Consider the following 26,085-nt stretch of genomic DNA (forward strand, 5'->3'; position numbering starts at 1 on the left):
AGGAAGGAGGCATCCATCATTAAGTAACCCTATCTCCCAGGTCATGCCTTGTTTTCATTGCTGCCATCAGGAAGGAGGTACAGAAGCCTGAAGGTACATACTCAACAATTCAGGAACAGCCTCTTCCCTTCTGCCACCTGATTTCTGAATGGACATAAACACTACCTCACTACTTTTTTATTTTTGTACTAATTTAATTTAACATATGTATATATCACTTTTTCCCTCTATTATTATATATTACATATATTACATTTCCCTCTATTATTATGTTACCAGAATGACGACAAATGCCATTGATATTAAACCCTTGCATTCTCATTTTCATCCTTGCGAACCTCCTCAGAACCCTCTCCACATCTTTTCTTAGATAAGGAGCCTAAAACTGTTCACAATACTCAAGTTGAGGCCTCATCAGTGCCCTATAAAGCCTCAGCATCCCTGCTCTTATATTCTAGACCTCTTGAAATGAATACTAACATTGCATTTGCCTTCCTCACCATCAACTCAACCCGCAAGTTGATCTTTAGGGTATTCGGCACAAGGACTCCCAAGTCCCTTTGCATCTCAGATTTTTGGATTTTCTTCCTGTTTAGAAAATAGGCTGCATATTTCTACTACCAAACTGCATGACTATGCATTTTCCAACATTATATTTCATTTGCCACTTCCTTGCCCATTCTCCTAATCTGTCTAAGTCCTCTTTCAGCCTTCCTGCTTCCTTCACCAATCTCCGTTTCATCTGCAAATTTGGCAACAAAGCCATCTATTTCATCATCTAAATCATTGATACTCAACATAAAAAGAAGTGGTCCCAACACCGACCCCTGCAGAACACCACTAGTCACTGGCAGCCAACCAGAAAAGGATCCTTTTATTCCCACTCACTGCCTCTCACCAATCAGCCAATGCTCTAACCATGCCAGTAACTTTCCTATAATGCCATCGGCTCTTAATTTGATAAGCAGCCTCGTGTGACACCTTGTCAAAGGCCTTATGAAAATTCAAATACCCAACATCCATTGCATCCCCTTTATCTATCCTACTTGTAATCTCCTTAAGGAAACCATGCTGATTTTGTTCTGTTTTGTCACCAAGTACTCCATAATCTCATCCTTTACCGCTGACTCAAACAACCACTGAGGTCAGGCTAACTGGTCTATAATTTCCTTTCTGCTGCCTTCCTCCTTTCTTTAATGAGTGGAGTGACATTTGCAATTTTCCAATCCTCCGGAACCATGCTGGAGTCCAATGTTTCTTGAAAGATCTGTACTAATGCCTCCACAATCTCTACCGTTACCTCTTTCAGAGCTTTAGGGTGCGGTTCATCTGGTGCAGATGACTTACACAACTTTAAGTCTTAAAGCTTTTTGAGCACCTTCTCTCTTGTAATAGTAACTGCACTCACTTCTCTTCCCTCACACCATTTAACACCTGGCATATTGCTAGTGTCTTCCACAAGATTGATGCAACATTCTTGTCCCTTGTCCCCCATTATTATTTCTACAGCCTCATTTTCTTGCGGTCCTATATCCACTCTTAACTCTCTTTATTTTTTTACGTACTTAAGCTTTTTCCATTCACATGAATATTGTTTGCTACCTTGCTTTCAAATTTCATCTTTTTCCTTCTGTTAATTCTTTTAGTTGCTTTCTGTAGGATTTTAAAAGCTTCCGAATGCTCTATCTTACTGCTAATTTTTGCTTTGTTGTATGCCGTCTCTTTTACATTAGCTTTGACTTCCCTTGTCAGCCACAGTTGTACTATTTTGCCATTTGAGTATTTCTTTATTTTTGGACTACAGCTATCCTGTACCTTCCTCATTTTAACCAGAAACTCAAGCCATTGCTGCTCTGCTGTCATCCCTGCCAGCACCTCCTTCTAAGTTACTTTGGCCAGCTCCTCTCTCATAGCACTATAATTTCCTTTACTCCACTGAAATACTGATATGTCAGACTGTACTTTCTCCCTATCAAATTTCAAATTGAACTCAGTCACATTATGATCACTACCTCCTAAGGGTTCCTTTACCTTTAGTCCCTAATTGCCTCCACTTCATACTTAACACCCAAACCAGTATAGCTGATCTGCTAGTAGGCTCAATGACAAACTGCTTTAAAAAGCCATCTTGCAGGCATTCAATAAATTCACTCTCTTGAGATGCATTACCAACCTGATTTTCCCAATCTACTTGCATGTTAAAATCTGCCATGACTATCATAACATTGCCCTTTTGATATCCCTTTTCTATTTCCTGTTGTAATCTGTGGTCCACATCCCAGCTGCTGTTGGGAGGCATGTATATAACTGCCATCAGGATCCTTTAACCCTTGCAGTTTCTTAACTCAACCAACATTCAACATCTTCCGATCCTATGTCACATCTTTCTAATGATTTGATGGTGTTCTTTACCAGCAGAGCCATGCCACCCCTCTGCCTACCTTCCTATCCCTCCGATACAATGTGTAAGCTCGGACATTCAGCTCGCAACTACAGTCATCCTTCAGTGATGACCACAACATCGTACCTGGCAATCTGTAATAGTGCAACAAGATCATCCATCTTACTTCTTATACTCCATGCATTGAGATATAACACTTTGAGTACTGTATTTGCTGTATTTTGCAGCAGTACTTTTCAATCCATAATAATAAAAGCAATGAATTACAGTAAGTGCTTATAAAAAATAACTTTAATCAGTTGTGTAAGAAAGCAGAAAAAGTACAGAGGAAGAGTTTATTGGTTCATTGATGGCAGAGGGGAAATGTTGAGTGTGTGTGTCTTCAAGCTCCTGTACCTCCTCCTTGACGGTAGCAATGAGAAGAGGGCAGAGGATATCAGCAAGATTTATCAGAATAATACCAGAGGTGAGAAATTGCAGACACTGATACTATTTCCTCTGGACCAGTGGAAGTTAATGAAGATACCTAATGGAGATATCAAAATAATGAGAGGTTTAAATAGGGAAAATATTTTCTTGAGGAAGAAAATTGGTAATCCAGAGGCCGGGATTTAAAATAATTTGCAAAAAAAAAGGCATATCACAAGCCCTGGTTATGTGAGCACTGACACTAGGTAGACAATCTTTGAAGAGTATTGATAATGGCTGGGGTCACCCATCTTGTGAAGACACTGCCCAGAAGAAAAACTGTAGAAACAATTGCCAAGAACAATCATTGTCGTGTCTAAGACCATGATCACTCATTTCATATGACGCAGCTCATAATGGTCATGATGAGCAAAAAAAAAAGAGAAATTGCAAGTCCCACCTGAAAGAACATTTCAAATAGATTCTGTAGGAAATTTAAAAAGGCAATTTGATATGCACTTCAAGGGAACTAATTTATAGGAACATAATTGCATTGTTTCAACAAGGTGGCACACGCAAAGTGTCCCTTATGAATCGTCTCTGATGCTGCAAGATTCTGTACTGTTACAGAAAAATAAAATTGTTTATCATAATTTTGTGAATGAACAAGAACTACTAAAACTAATTTATGCATGCTTGGAATTTCACTGGTAAAAATGCTCAGCACATTTGTTATTGAAACCTCCTGCCCATTATCTATGACCATTCACTCATATCTGAGCATTTTTGAACTATATGAATCACATACCCTTTATTCTTTCTATTTAATCTGCCTTTAAACATTCATACCATTTAGCCGATAAGTATTCCTAGAAATGTAATTTGAACGCTGGAACTGAGCACCGCATTGCACTTGTTAATGTTATCACTATGGGGAGGCAATTGTTTGTTTATTGATCTCCGCCACGGCTTTTATTAAATTTTTCCAAATCGTAGTGGAACCCTCTTTTATTTGGTCGTATGTAGTTGTTGGTAAATTTGGAGCTTTAACTTCTCTCAAGTTAAATTACTGGGAGGGTCCATACAATTTAAAAAGTCGCCACCAGAAAAAAATCATAGCATATTTATGGGACTTGGCAGGTCTTCAACTCTCAGTGGTTTTGTCTCAATTATTTTATTTTCGACGAGAACCAAACTGATTTTAATTTTTAGTTTGACTGGACCGCCCTAATCGCAAGCTCCCTCGGGCGAAATTATTGTAATTGGATTAGTTCAGTTGATAATCGACTCATGCCAGTGTTGGTCTGTTAGCCCCGATAAAAATAGAGCTATGTATTCGTAAACCTAATCCAGCGTTTAATTAAAGTTTATCTTGCTGTTTACATAATTATTATGGCGTATGCCATTTTAAACTTGTCCGAAGGTTATGGCTTTACCGAAAGCGCTTTGGTTTCCAGCGAACCCACCACACTCAACCTAGTGACTGCACAAACAGTTTATTTTATAAAATTATTTTTAAAGCGCCCTCTTTCTGTGAAGCAAATCCCAGCCTGGTATTCGAGCAGCGATTGGGCCCAGCGTGGTGTGGACCTTGCCCCTTTTAAGATGTGGTTTCCTTTCCGGATTGCGCTGACGCTGAGGCACAGGAACTGGCGGATTGAAAGTGACGGTTCATCATTGGTTTCTGTTGGAAAATAACACCTCGTCCGATGGATATAATGAAGAAAAAGAGCAAATTCTTGGACGTGGGCTCGTTCTGTTCTTATTCCCCCTGATGGAAGGTAGTTGGGCGACATCTCAAAGCGTTAGGACTGGAGGTTTGCAGCAGAATTTCTACACATAGACGCGCTCGCCCCCTTTAAAAATAAAATCATGTTTAAGAAGGATTTCAGAAACAGGAGACTAGCGTTTATGAAGGAGATGACAAATCTCTAGATTTAGCACTGTAACAAGTGCAGCTGACGATGGGTTGTACCTCAAATCAAGCGATTGTCCCGGGAAATATGTAGAATTTACATCAAATTGGCTGCCCTTCCAAAACATGATGTTGCATCTTTGTAAAATTTTTTGGACATTTGTCAATTGTATTTTTTAATGTTTTCCCAGGTGCCGCGGATCTAATCCCGGAGTCGTTATAAGTGCCTTCTACATGTTTGCAAGTGTTATGGACGTGGATGTGTTTAAGAGGAGGAGCAAGTCAGGCTTGTTTCTGCTGGAGGACATGCGATGGTCACTATGTGTCCTGATGGCAGACGCGGTTGCTACTTTCTCCTGGCTGGACTTTGCCTCTTCGCAGCTTCTTGCCTCCACTCCGTGGAGGAGTCTTCGTCCTTCTTCGCTTGGCTTCTCGGCAGGCTCCTCTTCTACTTGGCGCTGTCTGTGAGCAGCCTCCTGCTGGGCACTTTCCTAGTACTGGCCAAGCAAAGCAACCTTAAGACGTTACGTTTCCCCAGAGAGGAGAGATCGTTTGGAGTGTCCCAGCTGTTGCGACAGCTTACGGTAAGTTGACCGAGAGACAGACAGACACAAACAAACACACAGAGTAATTAGTATTATCTCCAGAAAGCAAATGTTATTTTTCCTGTAGTAAATTGAATATATTTAATTATATAACCCACTGCCTATTTCTACATGATCTTTCTATATATATTACTCTTATAAACACACCTGGTTATGCATTGCTGGAGACCAATGCAATAATAACTTCACCAGAGAATGTCTTCCACACCTGAAGGGGAAAATGATGATATGGGCAACGGGGCAGTGAATTGGGATTAGAGAGCCAACCTATGCATAAGGGTGGAATTATGATAGCCTCCTGTTCTGCATCATTCTACAGTAATTTCAATATGCAGTTACTAAATCATCAGGAAGATGGGGTGTCTGTGATAGCCTCTTTCAGTTATTGATTTTAACTTAGTGTTCATGTCTGATTATTTCTTGATATGATCAGATCATTGTGACTGCAATATTAGCTCCATTTGTTATCATGCCTGCAATTGATATTTCATAATAAATCTGGAGTTGGTGTGGGAATATAGATTAATTTCTGACACCACCTGGCTTAAATGAGATGCTTATTTTGGTACTGGTATATTTTCTTGCAGATTGATCTCAATCTTGTACGGACCTTTTATCTGACATCCTCTTGCGCCTTCTTTTATTATATGTTCCCTTTCCTGCCTTTTCTTCTTTTACTTATTTCACGGCTCTTGTTCAGTTATAGGCTAATCTTTTTCCCTCTCATTTCTGCCTTTTGCCCATTAAATTAAGTATGTGGACATATAAAAAAAAATCAGTGGATGTTTCATTTTGAATGATTAAAGCTGAGGGAATACAGCTGTATGTGGAGCCAGACACGTGTGTGAGTTTATCTGCAGTCTCTTGATTTCTGGAGTTGCTTTGCAGTGCAAGTAACATTTCAATGAATGGAGAAGCACCAGTGATGTAAATTGAATATGTGAAGGTACTATTACAAATGTGTGGTGTAAATTGTTCTGTGACAACAAAACCAGATGGTTTATATTTGAGCTTAGCAAAGTTGGTACAAAAATATCATTTTGGTTAACTCTATAGGTTATGATGAACAAGATGGCAGTATGTAGGTCTTTATAGGAATATCAAAACTTTTCAATGCAGTACATATTTTCAACGTGTTTCTGCTGTGATCTTTTTAATAAACACCCCATTTCATGACTGGTATATGCAAAACTTCCTTGGGTTTGCTTCAAAATGGATAAGTTAACCTTGACTTCACTGTCCTTTTAATTTCAGTATTGTGGATAAATATGTGTTATTCCACTGCAGTCAAACAAGGTATTTGCAATGCTTTATAAAACATTAGAAATGGTATTTTCTTCATGGTATAAGAGTTTAACATATTCCAGAGCAATGAGTGGGAATGCTTTTAACTTTTTCAGGTGATTAATTTGCAATGGCATTAATCGTGATCTTGCAGAGATATTCCAGGCAACTGACTTGTCAACACCATCAAATTATGTTTAAAAATTTTTAAATAACTGCAAATGCTAGAAAACAATAAACACAGGAAAAGCTGCAATCTCAGTAGGACAGGCAGCATCTGTGGAAGAAGAAATGGTCTTTGTTTTTTGACTGACTTCATCAGATGTAGGAGAGGGATGTGTAGAACAAATGGAGTGTCTGATTGGATGAATGGGGAGCTTAATAGGGAGCATTAACAGTAGATTAAGCAACTAGGCCTGTATAATAAGTTGCTCACAGTCTAATGATGGAACTTTTTTCAAGATTGGACTTGTGCATATTGAAAAAGAGGAAATAAATGGGGGAAAATGCTGAAAACATCAGATTTTGTAAAAGCACAGTGAAGCAGTTAATGTTTTAGATGAGTGACCTTAGAAAGAGAGAAGCAGTTCAGCCTGGGTAGCATTTAAGTGTGGGTATTTCTCTGAGGATAAAGTGGACAAGATACTGTGCTTGTGTACTTTGTGACTGATGTAGTTCTGGCTTTTGGAGATGTGTTTGGTAAGAGGCTGGAGTAAAAGCAATGGATGGAAGGTAGAAACGGTTCTAATTATAGGTAGGACATGCGGGGTGCCTTCAGTTGTAGAGTGTGAAATAGCAAGTTAATGACAGACAATTTTGAAGGATAGAGCTAATAAATGGCTGGGAGCTCTACCACAAGTGGGGAATAATTGGAGTCAGGATTTATAATGTGCTGGGACATGTAAGAGTTGTAAAGAAATTAATCTGTGGTAAAACGTAAGTTAAGAATGTGAGGAATTACTATTGAGCAGTCTACTAGTATGACAGATGGCCTCTTGGCCATCATAATCTATGTCATTGTGACCTTGTACCTCATTGTCTACCTGCACTGCCTTTTCTCTTAACATTTAATTTCTGCATTCTGTTATTGTTTTGCCTTGTACTACATCAGTACACTGTTGTAATGAATAATGGTATGCTAGGTAAGGTTTTCACTGCACCTCAGTCCATGCGTCAATAATAAACCAATAAAATGGGGATTTTGAATTCTTTATGTTGGGAAACAGGAAACAAACAATAGAATGATAGTGAACGAAACTTGGTGTGGGATGTTTGTGGGTGGAAAAGTTTTAAGCAAATTAGAGACTGCATTGGAAATGATTTGGCAACCCGCCAAGGACACTATTTGAAAATTCAAAGCATAATGAAGATGTACATTGACTTCAGCAGATAAGAAAATTGCAAATATGTTATTTTTAGTGTTAGAAATGAACTGGGCCTGTGTGGGTTGCAATACTTGCAGGGACCGATATACTTACAAGCAGGGACTGATTCTCACAGGGTAGTTTGCTCCTGCTGTTCAAGAGGGTTTAAACAAAGTTGGCAGGAGAGTAGGAAGTTGGCAAGAAAAAAAAGAAAAATCAAGCAAGTCTCGTGGTCAGTGTAGACAGGCAAGTTAAGGAATATGGGAGGGCTAGCAGGTTGAATTGTGTTTTCTTTTAATACAAGGGACCTTTAAGGCAAGTCAAATAAGCTTAAATCATGGAAACATGGCTGAGGAAAGGACAGGATTTGCAATTGAACTTTCCAGAGTATAGGTGTTTCAGGGGGGTGCAAAAGAGGAAGGGAAATCACACTGCTAATTAGGGAATACATGATTGTAAAACCTAGAGAGGATCTGCTGGAATTTAGGAATAGGAAAGGTGCAGTCACTTTTTGGGGGTTACACTGCAAGTTTCCCCAATCGGCAGCAGGAACTAGAGCAACAGATTAAGCAAGTCACAGAAGGGGTTATATATTTATTTTTACTTAGGGATACAAAGGAGGCTGAGATGTTACCTATAGAGGGGTATAACATTGTAAAATGATAGAGTAGATTAATGAATACCTTTTTCTTATGGTAGTGATATCAAAAACAAGGTGGCATAGATTTAATGTGACAGGAAGGAGTTTGAACACAATTTGAAGGTTTACTTTTTCCACAGAATGATTGATAACTGGCATGCACTGCCATATTGGGTGGAACAGTTGCTATGTTGGAAAGGTGTTAAGACATGAACTTAAATGCAAAGCATAGTAGAATATGGGCCTAATATGGGAAATGGGATTGCTGTAGATAGACAAAGAAGTTAACATGAATATGATGGGACAGTATGCTGTATGTATATTTCTTTGACATTTTGAAATCTTATTTGGGCTTGAATGTAGAACTTGGAAGAGGGAGAGAATTGAGAGTGGAGATATGCTGTTACTGGTAAAAGGCAAATTAGATGAAGTTGATATTGCAATTTCAGCTGATGCCAGTGCAGTCCTATTATTAGTAGATACTGTCTGTAAGCTTTTAACCCACATCAACTTCATTGTTGAACTGTCATTCATTATGATGGCTGTGGCTCCATTAGCAAATGACTTTCTACAGATTTCGATGTTAAGGTTGTAAATTGATTGAGAAATTGAGTGTAGTGCCAGGAATGGCTCTTGCACCCGAGGAATCGGAATATCGTGGATTCTATATGGAAGAAGTATATGTGGGGTGACATTTAGCTTGCATGATGAACCTTCGCAGAAGGCAAGTCTTAATCCAGTGCCAAGGGTATACCTGGATAACCAGAGATACATGCTCCTTTGCAATATAGCCCAAGCAGAAAATCCTTTTCATCTGCCCAGTTTGCCATTAAGAAAAGACTTGGGGGAGCAACAATCTAGGCTGACATTCCATTATAGGAATGCATTGAGGGAGTGTTAGATTATCAGACTGTTTATTTTTCAAAGAAGATATCAAGCCATGTTTCTACTTCTTTCTCAAAGAAGACATGACAGCAACAATGCTTTCTTAGAAGTTTATGGAGATTCAGCATCTCACCAAAAACTTTTGACAAATCTCTATAGGTTCATGGTGGCGTGTATCCTGACTGCTTGCATCACAGCCTGGCATGGAAACACCAATGCCCAGGAATGAAAAAAAAGCAGAAAGTGGAAAGTTGATACAGTGCATCTATCACAAACAAAATCCTCCCCCACTGAACTGAATACATCTTCATGGAGCACTGCCACAAAAAAATGTCATCCATCATCAAAAGCCCTCACCATCCAGGTTGTGCCCTCTTTTCGCTAATACCATTGGGCAGGAGGTACACAAGCCTCGGGGTGCACACCACTAGGTTCAGGAACAGCTATTATCCTACAACCATTGAGCTCCTGAATTGTGGATAATTTTACTCACCACTATGAACTGATTCTATGACTTACAGACTCATTTTCATGGACTCTTTATAACTTGTGTTGTTCTCAATATGTTTATTTGCATAGTTTGTCTTCTGCATGTTGGTTGTTTCTCAGTTTTTGTATATGTACAGTTTCTCATAAAATTCAGTTGTATCTTGTACATGCTCGCAAGAAAGTGAATCTCAAGGTAGTTTATGGTAACATACACACAGTAGTCACTTTATTAGCAACACCTGTACACCTCCTTAATGCAAATATCGAATCAGCTTGTCATGTGGCAGCAGCTCAGTATATAACAGCATGCAGACAAGGTCAAAAGGTTCAGTTGTTCAGCCCAGACATCAGAATGAGGAAGAAACGTGACCTAAGTGACTTTGTGCAATGATTGTTGGTGTCAGAAGGGGTAGTTTGGGTGTCTCAGTAACTGCTGGTATCCTGGGATCTTCATGCACAATATTCTCTAGTTTATAGAGAATGCTCCGAGAAACAGAACCCATCCAATGTGTGGTAGTTCTATACACAGAAATGCCTTGTTAATGAGAGGGGTCGGAGAAAAATGGCCAGACTGGTTCATGCTGACAGGAAGGCAACAGTAACTCAAATAACCACATATTACAACAGTGGTGCGTAGAAGAGCATTTCTGAACACTTGAAACTTGAAGTGCATGCACTACAGCAGTAGAAGACCAGGAATATACACTCCGAGGCCACTTTATTGGGCCATGGGTAACCTCATAATCTGGTCACTGGGTGTATACATATTTGAAAATAAATTTACTTTGAACTTTGAACCTTGTAAACAATGTAAACGATCAAAAGACACTATTTCAAAGATGAACAGGGAACTTGTCTGCTCGACCCTTGTATCCCAATCAACAGCACAGAACCATCAATTCTTTTTTGTAGATTTATGTGTCAGTCTGCTGAATATAAATTATGTACTGTTTCCTGTATTACAAACTAACACTGAATGGTTGGAATAAAGTGTGTTGGGTCCAGATGAAGTTCTGAAAGCTGTGGTACAAAGGCATGAGTTCTTTTTTTTTGAAAGAGCTCCACAATTAGGATGAGTCGTGACTATATTAATGTAAATTTTAACAATTTTACATTGCTGGCTTACAGAATTCACTTTGTTAGATATATAATGCTTTTTCATTGGATGGAGAACAAAGAGCATAATCTTTTCATCTCCGCAAGATACAACAGATCATGTATTTTTTTTCCCCAACTTATGTGCCAAATATTTAATCAGGAAGTCTGTAGTGAGGGTTAAAGTGACCATTTTTGCTTTACAGTTCTCTGTTTGATGTGACAGTTGAGTGGATCCTCTGTGAATTTTATCCGCATTCCTTTAACTGAGATTTGATAAATGGTGACAAAAAAGAGGCAGTTTTGCACAGCAAGTTCCTGGTTACAAGGAGCGCTGTTTTTTCAAAGTCAGAAGCTGTTTTACTTATGGCTTTAGTTGAGAAATATTTTTCTTATAATTCTATAGCATGGTTTCGAAGTTGTCCCAAAAATGAAAGTGTATCAATATTCTACATAATTTCCTTATCCACACACCCTCCCCACTGATCTCCCTCCTGGCACTTATCCCTGCAAGCAGGACAAGTGCTAAATCTGCCCCTTTACCTCTTCCCTCATCACCATTCAAGGCCCCAAACAGTATTTCCAGGTTTAGACAACAGTTCAACTCATGTAAGATCATGTACCATAATTACTGCTCACTTTGTAAGCTGCAATCATAAACGCAAGGAAACCTGCAATTATTGGAAATCCAAAGGAACAAGCACAAACTTTGGAGGAACTTAGCGGGTCAGGCCAAATCCATGGAAATGAATAAACAGTCGACAGGTCAGGCCAAGACCCTTCTTCAGGACTGAGAAGAAAGTGGGAAGATGCCAGAATAGAAGGGCAGGTGGAGGGGAAAGAGGAAAGAGGCTAGCTGGAAGGTGATAGATGAGGCCAAATAGGTGGGGAAGGTCAAGCAGCACACAGAACAAAATATTATTGTAGATAAATTAATAAAATATGATTCAAAATGCATGCAGTGTGCAACACAGGTAAACAGTACAGTAAACAGCACTATGCCCCCCTTCATTTCCAGTTGTATGCCATTTTCTGATGTTCACCATGTGGGTAGTTGCATGAATATTTGTTTCTCAGGTTGGCACCTCAGTTTGGTGCTGGCTTGTGGAATAATTATAGTCCAGAAGTTGTGGCATATTCTTTCACAGTCATCATTGATCCTGGACTGGTCCATTGGGTTTATAGTGAAGAGTAGAATTAGGAATATATAAAGGGGGTGACATTGCAAATTGTGGTGGAACACAGTTCTGCTGAAGAACGGTAATGTTAATCTGCAAGATCCAATCTAAATCTGTCCTATTTACAAATAAACACCTCGGGCTTCAGGACAGCTAGCGTTTACAGGATTCCCTGTGAATGAGGAGCAGCGTATACGGTCAGATGGGATGCATGGTGGAAACCTGCCTCAAGGGGCATGGGAGGTGTATCTGTATGGGTTACCTGGAAAAATTGGTGGTAGCAGAACATTGCATTTGCAACAGTAATAGGATTGACTACAATGGCATAAAACTACTGTGCCATGCCATTGGCTTTTGGGAGCGCCTGGTGAAGGAAGCCATTGAAGTAAAACTATAGGAAAAAGAATTTTAACAATGAGGAAGGCCTTGCTTTAAGTAAGAACTGGAATTCAATTGTAAACAAAGTGGCACAGCAGAAGCCTGATTGGATGAGGATGAGCCAATCAGGAGGGATGGAGGAGGAGGGTATATACATCACCGGACTAGATTGTCCAGGCTTCATACCTGATGAAGATGGCAGAGTTTGTCATTGAAATATTGGTTAAAATTGATACCTGTACCCAGCTGGAAGCCTGAAAAGAGTGTTTTCGTTATGTATGCTGGGAAAGCACTAGATCCTTTTTCTGCCCTATTTAGCATGAAGATGAGACTTCCTCTCAATAAGATCCATGTGGTGATTGCTTCTGCCAATGCTGTCAGGCACATACATCTCGGATGATGAGAAAACAAAAGGTGAGGTTATATTGCTTTTTCCCTCATTCGTCCATCCCTGTATTTGATCTTGACTATGCTCAATATGGAGTTGTGCTGAACTGATGTATTAGCTAAGGAATAGTGCATATGGGATTCAGCTCGAAGTTTCCTTGCCACTTATTTGACTTGCTACCATGAGATCTGTAATTGATATTATGGACTGCTAGGGTTTTTCCTGCTGCCACCTCTGTGTCATCTTGGCAGGTGAACAGGTGATTTTTGTTTTTAAGAGTCATAAGGAAGTAGGTTGAAAACTTAGCCCAAAGGTGTGGTTCAGTCAGTATAGCCAGTATAGCCATTTTGAGCAAAAACAAACTGCTGGAGACATTTATTGGATCAGACAGCATCTTTACAGGGAAATGGATAGTCAGTATATCAGGTCAAGACCCTTCATGAGCTCAAATGGACTGAGTCCAGCTGAAGGGTCCAGCTGTTGTTCTTTTCTCCAGATTCCAGCATCTGCAGTCTCTTGTGTCTCAAGTATAACTATTTTGGACTGTCAGGTTGAAATCCATGAATGAGTAGCACTGTCTGTTCCAGGAAGCTTATATTTGATTTCTTTATTCTTTATTATTTCTTTATTATGTTGAATTGGATACTAAAAGGGATATAAAAGGAAGGAAAGAAATATTAGATTATGGGAGTAAGAGGAAATAGAAATAAATATATTTCTTTAATAAAATGTTTATTAAATGATTAAAAGCAGAAGGCATGAGACACAATGTTAAAAGCCAAGGTCTGACTTACTGCATAAGTTTGGTCCATAGCAACAATATCACTTTCAGATATTCATATCCATTGGTATATTTGAATCGGCATGTTTTTCTTTTGGCTAAATGCTGATTTTATGCAACTTGCGGAGGATTGATATATCCAGATGGCTATTTTGTGCTTTTCAACATTGCCTGACCATCTTTACAAATTGTAAGTTGTATATCAATTTGTTCATAAGTAATGGTGAGCGCCTTTAATCTTCCTGTTATTTTCATTGTAAAATTGGCTTCTTGTTGTTTGATCACCATGTGCTAGAGAAGACATTGGGTAATTGGTATTGCAGAATTAGAATAATTCTTACTGATATGCCTGCTGTGATTACCTTGCTACAGAATTATGTTATGATTGAAAAATGATATATAGCTGCTGAACAAATTGACAGTGCATCCATGTACTATCCATTAGTGCTATCATTACACATTGTTCGCATATCACGTATAGCATTACAATATCTGATGGCTTGCCAGTCACACATGTTTGCCTTTTCTTTTCCATTTTCAAAACTACGCTTCATTGATTCTCTGAGCTGCAAGATGGGCCCATCAAACTCGTACTGGAGGGAAATTGAAGTCCTGTTTGGTACATGTTGTGATACTGCTGTCAGAAGGGGCAACTTGTGTTTGGATTCTATTTTGGGTACTAAATTTTTAGTTACTTGCCAGTTCACTTCAGATGATTATCTGCCTATCTCAAGGAATTCTTCTTTGTCCTCCACCTGGAAAAATAATATACAGTATTTGTTTTGTTTCCCATTAATCAGGCATAGCATGATTATGCACAAATATATGAACTGAATAATATCTGCCATTCTAGAAAAATGCATTCAAACATCAGAATAACTAGAAACAGTAATTTTGTATAAATATCTCCCTCTTCCTGCCATGGGCTGCAAATAAAATTGGAAGGAAATTTTGAATCTACTTGCTTGCTAGGATTAGTGATTATAAATATATCCAAAATGCTGCAGGAACTCAGCAGGCCCTGATGAAGGCCTCAATCTGAAAACTGCTTGTTCTTCTCCATAGATGCTGTCTGGCCTGCTGAGTTAGAAACATAAGAACATAGAAGATCTGCAGCACATTACAGGCCCTTCAACCCACAATGTTGTGCCGACTAGTAACCTTCTTTAGTAGCTGCCTGGAATTTCCCTACCACATAGCCCTCTATTTTTCTAAGCTCCATGTTGTACCTATCTAAGAGTCTCGTAAAAACCCTTTTGTACCTGCCTCTACCACCTTTGCTGGCAGTGCATTCCACACACCCACCACTCGCTGTGTGGAAAAACTTACCTCTGACATTCCCCTTGTTCTCTTACCTTTCCATCCATGTCCTTCCTTCTAACAGGACCATACCTTTCCTGCACTCTGTGCAATTGATCTTGAAGCACTCTCCACATATCTGGAGAAAAGGTGTTCCCAACTAACGCTTCTTAGTTCCTACCTAATGCCTACATAATTTGCCCTATTCCAATTTAAAACTCTTCCACAAGGACCATACCTATCCTTATCTATAGCTATCCTGAAAGTTTAGGAGTTTGTGGCCACTGTTCCCTAACCATTCACCCTCTGAAAGGTCAGTCACCTGGCCCAGCTCATTACCCAACACCAGGTCTGGTCCTCTTGTTGGATCGTCCACATTGATTAACGAAACATTCTCAGATACACTTAACAAATTCTTCCCTGCCTACATCCCTTACACTAAGAAGGTCCCAGTTTTTATTAAGGAAGTTGAAATCCTCCATCACCCTATTATTTTTACATGTTTCCTTAATCTGATTACATATCTGTTCCTCAATGTCCCAGTGGCTATTAGGGGATCTGTAGTACAATCCCATCAGTGTGATTGCATCCTTCCTATTCTTGAGTTCCACCCAAATGGATTTGGTGTCTGACCCCTCATTATGTTTCCCCTGAGTGCAACTGTGATATTGTCCGATTCGTAGTGCAGCTCCACCCCCTCTTTTACCTCCTCCTCTATCTTTTCTAAAACTTTGTAAACGTTGTACTCTAGTATTGTGTGTGTGTGGATTTCCAACATCTGGAGAATGTTTTTGTTATAAATATATATTTTTTAATTTCCCATATTCATCTGCCCAATTTTTCACTTTGTTCATCTGCTCCTTGGAAGATTGTCTGGGTATTGCTTTCACACAGGCCTGGTTTTGTGCAGTAGGTAGCATTTTATACAGCACCTCTGACATAATAACCCTAGGCAATGAATGCTACCTGGCTATCCACAGGTGAAAACTAAACTTTATGAAGCTAGACTTCATTTCTCACCCCAGATATAAATACTGCCATGAGAGTTTGCTGAATAACTGATAGAATCAGAACCTCTGGCAAGTTTGCTTTTATGCACTGTGTGAAATATTGTTCCTGTGTTACCATCTTCGTTGAGATCTGACCTCCTCCTCTGTGGAGCTCTGCAGCTTGCTTTCTGTACCATTATTTGCAGTGTATGTTAAGCTGCTAAAGATATTGATGTTGGTAGTTGCTTAGTGATTATTGTGCTGCTCTAGTAAGCAGGGTTTAGTATGGGTTTACCATGAATCTCGTTCCCATCCTGGCCGTTAGGGTATTTGAATTAATGACTTAAATCTGAAATAAAATGTCAGGATTGGTAATGTGGACCTTAAAGATGCCCAAGAATGTTCTTTAGAGAAATAAATCTGCAATTTCTACCTGGTATGGTCTAAATTCAACACACAAAATTCTGGAGGAACTTGACAGGCCAGGCAGCATCAATGGAAAGGAATAAGGAGTCGCCGTTTTGGCCTAGAGTGCCTTCATCAAAGTAAGGAGGAGAAGCCAGAATGAGAAGCTGGAGGTGGGAGAGGAAGGGGTACAAACTGAAAGGTGATAGCTGAATCCAGGTGAGAGAAAAGTTAGGTGGGTGTTGAAGAAGTGAGAAACTGGGAGGTGATAGGTGGAAAAGATAACGGGCCGAAGAAGATTGAGTCTGATAAGAGGGGATAGTGGATCATGGGGAGAAAGAGAAGGAGCAGGGACGCCAGAGAGAGGTGATAGGCTGGTGAAGGGAAGGGCAAGAGGGGAACCAGAATGGAAAAGGAGAGAATGGGGAGGCGGGGGAAATTACCAAAAGGTGGAGGTATCAATGTTCATGCTGTCAGGTTGTAGGTTACCCAAATGGAATATGAGCTGTTGTTCCTCCAACTTGAAAGTGACCTAACTGATGCAGAAGGGGAGGCCATGGACCAACGTGTCTGAATGGGAAATGGAATTAAATTGTTGGCCACCGGGAAATCTACTCTGTGAATGGAGAAAAGGTGTTCGGCATGTCAGTTTCGCCCACCCCTCTCCCAGCACCCCCCCCCCCCCCCCCCCCCGTCTATGTTGGTACTCATCCTCATAGAGGAGGCTGTACCAGGAATACTGGATAACAGATGACATCAACAGACTTGCAGGTGAAGTGGTGAAGTGTTGCCTCACCTGTAAGGAATGTTTGAGGCCCTGAATGGGATGAGTGAGGAGGTGAATGGGTAAGTGTAGTTCTGCTTGCTGGGATAAGTGCCAGGAGGGAGATCAGTGGGGAGGGATGAATGGACAAGAGAATCATTGGGAAAATGATTTGTGTGGAAAGCCAAGAGTTGGGAGTTGGGTGGGAGGTAGGACCCCATTGAAAATGGTGGAAGTTGTGGAGAAACTCTAAATTCAACTCCAAATTCACAACAAAGTGACTGCCTTTTAAGTGCTCCAGCAAGTCTTGCATTTGGTGTGCAGAATAGAATTATTTTCACTTTGCTGATAATATTGGCTTACTATGAAGGCACAGTCGTCCAGTTGGTATAGCTGCTGCCTCCCAGCTCCAATGGTTCAATACTGATTTCTCATGGAATTTGCAAAATCTTCCTGTTACTATGCATTGCATCTCCATGTGCTTCAGGTTCCTATCACGTCTCAACAATATGCAGGTTTGTTAGTTAATTGGTCACTGCAATTTGTGCCAAGTGGGTAGATGTGTGGTAGAATCTGGGGGAAGTTGATGGGAATATAGGGGGAATGAAATATGATTAGTGTTGTGCTGACAGCTGTTGTGGACTTGAAAGGTTGAAGACCCTGTTTCTGTGCTTTATGATGTACTTTTTTAAGAATATACTGTAGAATTCCCGGGCTACCCTGACAGAATTACACAAAACTGTGACTTTTAACACCAGGAAGGACAAGGACATTTGCAGGGAAAGGCCATCACCTGCAGATTTGCCTTCAAGTGTCGCCCATCCTGACATGGAACTGTACTGCTACTCTTTCATCGTCTGAATCCTGGAGCTACCTCCCTAACAGCACTGTGGGGCACCTTCACCAGGAGGATTACAGCAGCCCACATTTAGGAATATTCATTAAAAGTTAGCCTTGTCATTGAGCTCCAGATCCGTAAAATTAATGAATAACATTTCAATTGCCTTTTAAGTATGAGTTTTCTGCCCCCACCACACTTCCAGGCTCCAAGGTTTACATTCCATCTTTTGAAGAATGGTACTTTCCCCTCGACTTCGCATTAATTTATCATTAGCACCTCCTGTAAGGAATATGTCCTATCCAGTCTCTTCACATAATGTTCCTCTGTAAATAAGCTTTAATATTCCAACCCTAGAACATCTTAGTGAATCTCCCCTGGACCATCTCCATTGTTGCCACTATGGTGTGGTAATCGGAATTGCCCACAGTTCCAGCGGGCTTTTCCTGCTGCTATACCCCAGCCTCACTAATAAAGGAAATTGTCCTGTGTGTCCCATTCACCACAGTATCATTAGAACTCTTTTTACTCCTTCAGGAAGGTATAAAAAGAGATTTGTTCCATCTCAAAAATATTTGACATGCAGAAACTAAGAGGATATGCTGCTTGTCACTGTCCTGCATTACTTCATTACCATTCTTATGTAGTGCATTCTGAAATAATTTTAAAAATAATTTATAGAAATTCATTTTCCTGTATGACTTCATTTGGAGATCTTACTTGCTGTTACTGTTTTTCTTGTAGTGGGTCAAAGGTAGTAATGGGTGGTATGTGTCTTTAAAATACAATGTTTCTTTGGTGTTTCTGTTTAATAGTCCAGGTTCATGATACAGGGACTGCATACTGTAGTTTTCAAAATAGTCACTACTGATTCCTGTTCATTAATATTGCAAAACACTTCTGCAAGGTAATTTAAAAGCTGAGAGTTATTACTATTCTTGTCTGTGTTAAGCAAGTAGCATAAAGTGAGCTGGAACTTTCTCCATTTAGTGATATGGCATGGTAACAGGCTTTTTCTGGCCTAATGAGCAGATGCTGCCCAGTTATACCCATGTCACCAATTAGCCTACTAACCTGTATGGCTTTAAAAGATGCGAGGAAATTGGAGCACTAGGACAAAACCCATGCGGTCGCAGGGATCTAGGCACAAATGTGGAATTTTTTTTTAAGCAGCATCCTAGAAACTTTTGCCAGAGCAATACTGAACATTAGTAATGCATACAGCTAGAGAACAACATAATAACGTTGGACCTCTTGTACAATAAAGATGTACTCTTGATCTCTCAATCTATATCATGATGGCCTTTGCGCTTTAGTGCCGACCTGTCTGTGATTATATTCTGCATTCTGTGCTTTTCCCTCACCCTCTTTGTATGCAGTTTGTCTGTTCTTGTGTATAAGATTATCTGTCTATATGGCATGCAATGGAAAGTTGTCTCTCGGTACATGTGACAATATTAAATCAGTTACAAATTATCAGGCCTTACTGCAGCTGAGTTGGAGGGAGGTAAGGGGTATTACTTTAGGAAATTCTGTTCTATTTTAAAAGAATAATTGTCTTTAATATTTTATTGACTGAAGTTGGCTGGGTTGCCAGTCCATTTCTGAGAGCGTTTAAAAGTCAGCCATATTGTTATGGTCTGGAGTCACATATTGGCAGGCATTTTTCCATAAAGGATTAGAGTCAAGTGAGATTTTGTTGATAAAATTGTGAAGGCTTTTTTGAAATATAACAAAGTTGAAGTCTAGAATTAAAAGCCTTACTTGGTAAAAAGGCACAGAAGTGGGGGAAAGTAGTGTTAATTCCAGAATCAATCCTGATGATGAGCCTGACGTGAAATCTTAAAAGCATAATTTTTTGGAAATCTGAAATAGGAACAGAAAATGCTGGAAATACTCTGCATGTCAGGGAGCATCTGCATGTTTTTTTTTTATCCCTGTGGTTTTGACTTCTTGAAAACTAAGGTTAGGAAGCACATTTATTTTGAGCTGTAAGGAGGAGAAAATATCTGTGGTAAAGTTGAGACTGATTAATGTCAGGAGTGATGTTGCTGGCTGAAAATGGTCAAATTTATTACAACTAATGAGTCTGGAGGAGGTAAACGTAGAGGGAAAGGAATAAGAACAGAGAGGACAGGAAAAGTAACAATGCTGTGTTACAGATACAGGCAACAATAAATATATGAGTTAGGCAAGGGTTTTTCACAACAAATAACACGTTTATTAAACTCTGAAAGCAAACCCCCCCAAAAGTAAACAGAACACTAATGTAACCGGAAATCAGTTGCTGTGCAGCAGCTTACACAGTTCTTAAAGCAATGATGCTTAAACAGTTCTTAAAACGATGTTGCAAAAACAGTTCTTTAAAGTAGTATTGCCAAAAGTTCAAAATGCTCACAGTCCATTTAAGGGAGAGACTTTTTAAGATGATTTAAATTCGCTTTCACGTCGTGTTGCATTTGTTCCCAAATCGAACTTTTTCCCACGAAGAATTTACGTAACGAAACGGTTTAAAGGCACTGACCTTTCCTTTAAAACAGTGTCCTCAATCCTTTCTACTATTTCGTAGGGATTAACACAAGAACAGTCAACGAATTCCTTCCGAATGAGGATCAAACAAGGTCGAACCTGTTTCACTGTTGAAATCGATTTCCCTCTATCTTTTAACTCCCAAACTCCAATCTTCACTCTCCACTGATTCTCAACTAGCAGTATCGTAAAGAAACTGCTGGCAATGACCTTTTAAACTTTAGGCATTAGATAAAACTTCATCTTTCAACTAAACTGCGTCATAACATTAAATCTCGCAGTGGCATGAAGCCAACATGGCAAATCCAGCCACGAACTACCCCTCCTCACAGGGAGGGGTCCTCCTTTTATACCCTGTATATAAAAAAAACCTGTCACATGACCTCTACTGGCAGGAAAATGACATCACTCCACCATCACAAGACCATTACCTCAAGTCCAGTATAGCTTCAACCCCGGTGACGTGACAAGGGTACCACTGTCACGTGTCACGAGTACGTAGCAGCTGAAACTGTGTAACTCAGACATTCCACCCTGCAAAAACTCATTTCAGGGAGTTAGCACCATCAGTTTGTGGGAGACTCCCAGAACTTCCGGGAGAGGTGGGATGTCTGGTAACAGAACCCAGCTGTTGCTGGAAAACCCCAGCAGTTTGGGTGGTATCTGGGGTGGGGGGGGGGGGGGAAGAGGGAGAGGGAAGGGGAAGAGGGAAAAAACTCTCATTTAACATCACAGAGTGAATACTATTTGGGCAGTAAAGCAACCTATATTCAACAACATTTTCGTCAACACCAGAAAAAGAAGAGCTGGTTATTGATTGCAGGAAGAGGGGTGATGCATATGCTCCTGTTTACAATGGTGCTTGGTAGAAAGGGTTGAGAGTTTCAGGCTTGTAGAAGTGGAATATCGCCAAAAGCCAGTCTAAGTCCAATCATATAATTGCTATGGCTAAGAATGCTCACTGGTACCTCTGCCTCCTCGGGAGGTTAAAGACATTTGCCATGTTCCTGTCAACCATTACGTACTTTTATGGTTGGACTATAGAAATCAGGGTAGCGGGGTGGAGATGTGTATCTCCCAAAGGAGGTGTAAGGTGCTCCTTCCCTCTGCTAGCCTCCAGGTCACCCTTGGGCAAGGTGTGGCACTGGCTTAGCTCCTCTGATCAGGGTTACGTGAAGCCATGGGAGCAGGTGGATGGTCGTATGAGCGGCTGGTGCATATCACAAGTTCTAGTTATGTGACCACTGACACCAGACAATCTCTGAAGAATATTGATAATGGCTGGGGTCACCCATCTCGTAAAGACACTGCCCAGAAGAAGGCAATGGCAAATCATTTCTGTAGAAGAATTTGTCAAGAACAATCATGGTCATGGAAAGACCATGATTGCCTTTGTCACACAACACGGCACATGATGGTGATGGCTGTGGAAGTCATCCTAAACAGATACATTATGACTTTATACAGCAGATACCTGAGATTGCAAGAATCTACAGAAAGTTGTGGACACAGATCAGCACATCATGCAAACCAGCCTCCACTCCAGGCACTGTCTACATTTCTTGCTGCCTCAATACAACAGCCGGCATAATAAAAGGCCCCACTCACCCTAGGCGATCTCTTTTCTCTTCCGTCCAGTCGGGCAGAATGTGCAAAAGCCTGAAAGCATGTACCACTGCTGTCCTTCTGTTGTAAGCCTCCTGTTTCGGTAAGATGGACTCCAGACTTCATGGTCCTACCCAGTTATTGCCTTGCATCTTATTGGCTGCTTGCTCTGCACTTCCTTTGTAACTGTAGCACTTTATTCTGCCTTCTGTTGTTCTTTCCCCCTTGTGCTAAGTCAATGTACTGATGTGGTAAGTTGGAGAGCAGGTAACACAGTTTTTTCCAAAGCATCTCAGTACTTGTGACAATAATAAACAAATCTGACCGAACGGCAGAACTGTAAAGTTCTGACCCAAACTGGAAAGACCAGTTATTGACTTTGAACACAGTCAGCTATTTCCAATCACCTGCTTATTCTTGTGTGTAATTTCTCCTTTGTCCCTTACTGATTTCATTTTAACATCCTTTTACTCCAAGTTTCTATTCCACTGACTTATTCCTGATGGCTCACATTCTGGTTCTCTACCAATTTTTTTGTCAGATAATTCCATACTAGGTAATTTTTCTCAAATAATTGCAAGCTGTTGTATTTTTTAAAAAAAAATTTTGTTACATTATTGTCAGTGGAAGCAGCACCATATTGATTGAATTGTGGCCCTGTCATTGTTGCTGAACAAAATAAATACATTTTAATTTCCAGTATAGTCTGGAAACCCATTAAGTACTTAAGGTAGATCTAAGCAGCTCTTTTTTTCCCTGTACTCATATGTGAGTAATCCTGCAGTAGTTGGAGTAGATAATCAGCTAGGAAAGAAGCTAGCTCCCCTGATAATGCTCCTAATTTTCTAAGTGAACTGGTTGTTGAAGATAACCTGGAGGGTAATTTCTGAATTACAAGTTGCATGTTAAATATTAACATGGAATCTCACCCTATGCTGAAATGGAAGGGGGTCATAAAATTTAACTGCGGCCTTTTGAATTTGTCTTATCACAAGGAAAGAGTACAAAAGTGTGTAACAGTGAAAATGCCAAGATATTTTTAGGGACAAGCACAAAGTGCTAGAGCAGGTCAGGCACCATCTATGGACAGGAATAAACAGTTGACTTTTCTGACCAAGACCCTTCATCAGGACTCCTTACAGGTTTGATAGAGTGGATTCAGAGGGATGTTTTCCAGAGATGGCAGTCTCAGAATAACCAGTTAGGGATGTGATGAAGAGAAATGTTCTCATATGCATGTTTTAAGTTTATTGTTACATACCTAGGGTATAAATGTCATAAAAATTCATTTTCTGCAGCACGGTACAGTGCTAACAGAAGCATAAATTATACATAACTTGGATGTTAAAATAAACATAACATTAGTGGAAGTTGAGATAAGGAAAAAAGGAAAGATGGGGGGCTTCTTCAGGTTAGTTCAAGAACCAGATGGCAGGCAGTGGGGAAGAATCTGTTATTGAACCTTGAGGTGTGATCTTCAGACTCCTGTACCTTCTGCCTGATAGCAGCATTGAGGAGCGGGCACGAGCAGAAAGGGTAGGGGTCCTTAGTGATGGATATCACTTCCCTGATACATTGGCTCTTTTCCGTGATGACAAGGAGAGCTGTACCTCTGATGGAGCTGGCTAAGTCCTCTACTCTGTAGCTTCTCTTGTTGCTTCGTACTTGAGTTTCCATACTGGCTGTGACGTAACCGGTAAGGATACTTTCCACTGTATGTCTAGTGACATGAATTGTTAGAGTTTTACTTACTTACTTACTTTTATTTACAGATAGAGTGTGGAACAGGCCTTCGGGCCCAATGACCCACACCGCCCAACAACCCACCTATTTAACACTAGCCTAATCACAGGGCAATTTACAATAACCAATGAACCTTCTAACCAGTTTGTCTTGGGACTGTGGAAGGAAACTGGAGCACCTGGAAGAAACCTACAGGGTCATGGGGAGAACGTCCAAACTCCTTACAGATAGTGTTGCAATAGTGTAGTGCTAACTGATACACTACCATGGAACCCACCTAATTTTTACCAAGAGGGTATTAAGTTTATTGGAAAATGATTGCTGCATTTCTGGAGATGAACAGATATGAAGGTAGTGAATTAAAATGAAGCTAAGATAAAAGATTTAGAGCTTACACCTTTTCCTAATATTGTTGTAATTGACCATGGGGCTTCAGACATCCACTGAATAGACCATTTATAAAACGCTGTGACAGACACTTGTACAATGTTCATTTGTCAAATATACCATAATTATGGATGACCATTTCTAGTAACACGATCTTCTTTGCTGTTGAGGATATAAATAAAGGGAGTATGCCATCATGCCTAAGAGAAGCTATTTCACTTCTGTCGTCGTTCCCTTTGTTTCACTGCTACTGAAGCACGTTGGCTTCATTCAGATGCACGGCAGGGAAACATCATCTCTGCATCTACCTTGTACAAGTTTGACATAATAAGAAACATGAGGTTCTGCTGATGCTGGAGATCCGGAGATGCACACGCAATGCTCAAAGGGTTCAAGCAAGTCAGTCAGCATCTATAGAGAGGAATAATGAATTGATGTTTGGGCTGAGACTTTTCATCAGGACTGGAAAGGAAGGGGGTGGAGAGCCAGAATAAGAAAGTGGGGGGGGGGGGGCGGTGGAGAAAGAGTGCAAGCTAGAAGGTGATAGGTGAAGCCAGGTGAGAGGGAAGGTAGGTAAGTGGGGGAGGTGATCTGTGGAACAGGTAAAGGGCTTAAGGCATCTGATAGGAGAGGAGAGTTGAGAAAGGGAAGGAGGGGGGCATGTTTTTATAGGACCACCTCTCACTTTTCTAAACTCAGTCAAGCAGTAGTAGATTTGACAAAAATGATTTACCTTTTGGCTGAGCATATTTTTAATGTTACCACTTTGATAATAAATTATAGTACCTTCTCCATTAACATCAGGTTAACTGGTCCAGAGTTCTCTGTCTTCTCTCTTCCACATTTCTTAAGTAGTGAGGTTTCATTTGGTACCTTTCAACCTGTGAGAAATACTCCAAAATCTTTGGACCTTTGTATGATGACAATCCATGACTTCACAATTCCATAGTCATTTCTTTCAAAACTTTGAAAAGCAGATGTTCACTTCCTGGTGATTTATCAGTTTTCAATCCCACCAATTATTCCCACTCTGAGTTTGTTTCGGTGCTTTGTTCAGTTTAGGCATTGTTCTTCAGTATTTAGATTTCCAGCATCTAACAAAAATAATCAACATTTGCTAAATTTCTCTGACATTTCCTCTATTCACCAATATATTTTTACTGTTTCCTGTAAGCCGTCCGCGTTATATTTTGGAATTTAGAACAGCACAGGAACTAGCCCTGTGAGCCACTCTGTCTGTGCCAAACACGATGCTGAATAAAACTAAATCTCACTGCCTACACATGGTCCATATCTCTCCATTCCCTGCATGTTTGTGTCTGTCTAACAGCCTCTTAAACTCCACTATAATATCTTGTTATTGATGAATCAAAAGAGTGAACTCAAAGCTCATAAATTGAATGATCATAAGTTAAGCAGCTGTAGATTTGCTCTTGGCGGCCTTTATGAGGCACTGTACTCGCCATTCTTCATGGGGAGAAACTTGCTCTATGCATCTCCTTGCTTTTTATGTAGAAGTTTTCGTATTTTTCATACTTTTCACTACTTGACACTCATTTCTTGACCTTCCTTTGCTGAATTTTCAAATGTTCCTAGTCCACCAGCTTGCTGCTGGTTTTGGCAGTAAGTCATTGTCCTCTGATCTAAAACTACTAATACTTGGCACAGCCAGACCATTTGTCCAGTGGAATTTTAGTGCCTTGTAAGGGTATATGT

The 26,085-nt window shown here is 40.1% G+C and overlaps 1 protein-coding gene across 5 annotated transcripts in view; it reads left to right on the forward strand.

Annotated features, from left to right (window-relative positions):
- snx25 (sorting nexin 25) overlaps positions 1 to 26,085 on the forward strand; it is a 302,483-nt gene that overhangs the window by 26,873 nt on the left and 249,525 nt on the right. For 2 of the 5 annotated variants that reach the window (XM_059974381.1, XM_059974379.1), the window contains exon 2: positions 4,916 to 5,308. In XM_059974381.1, the coding sequence (XP_059830364.1) occupies positions 5,036 to 5,308 (273 nt within the window). In that variant the 5' untranslated portion in view covers positions 4,916 to 5,035. Of the gene's footprint in view, positions 1 to 4,414; positions 4,627 to 4,915; positions 5,309 to 26,085 lie in introns of those variants that run through there. The other 3 variants (XM_059974382.1, XM_059974378.1, XM_059974380.1) reach the window with 3 other exon arrangements.

This window comes from Hypanus sabinus, chromosome 7 (genome assembly GCF_030144855.1).
Source record: "Hypanus sabinus isolate sHypSab1 chromosome 7, sHypSab1.hap1, whole genome shotgun sequence".
Taxonomy (NCBI): Eukaryota; Metazoa; Chordata; class Chondrichthyes; order Myliobatiformes; family Dasyatidae; genus Hypanus; species Hypanus sabinus.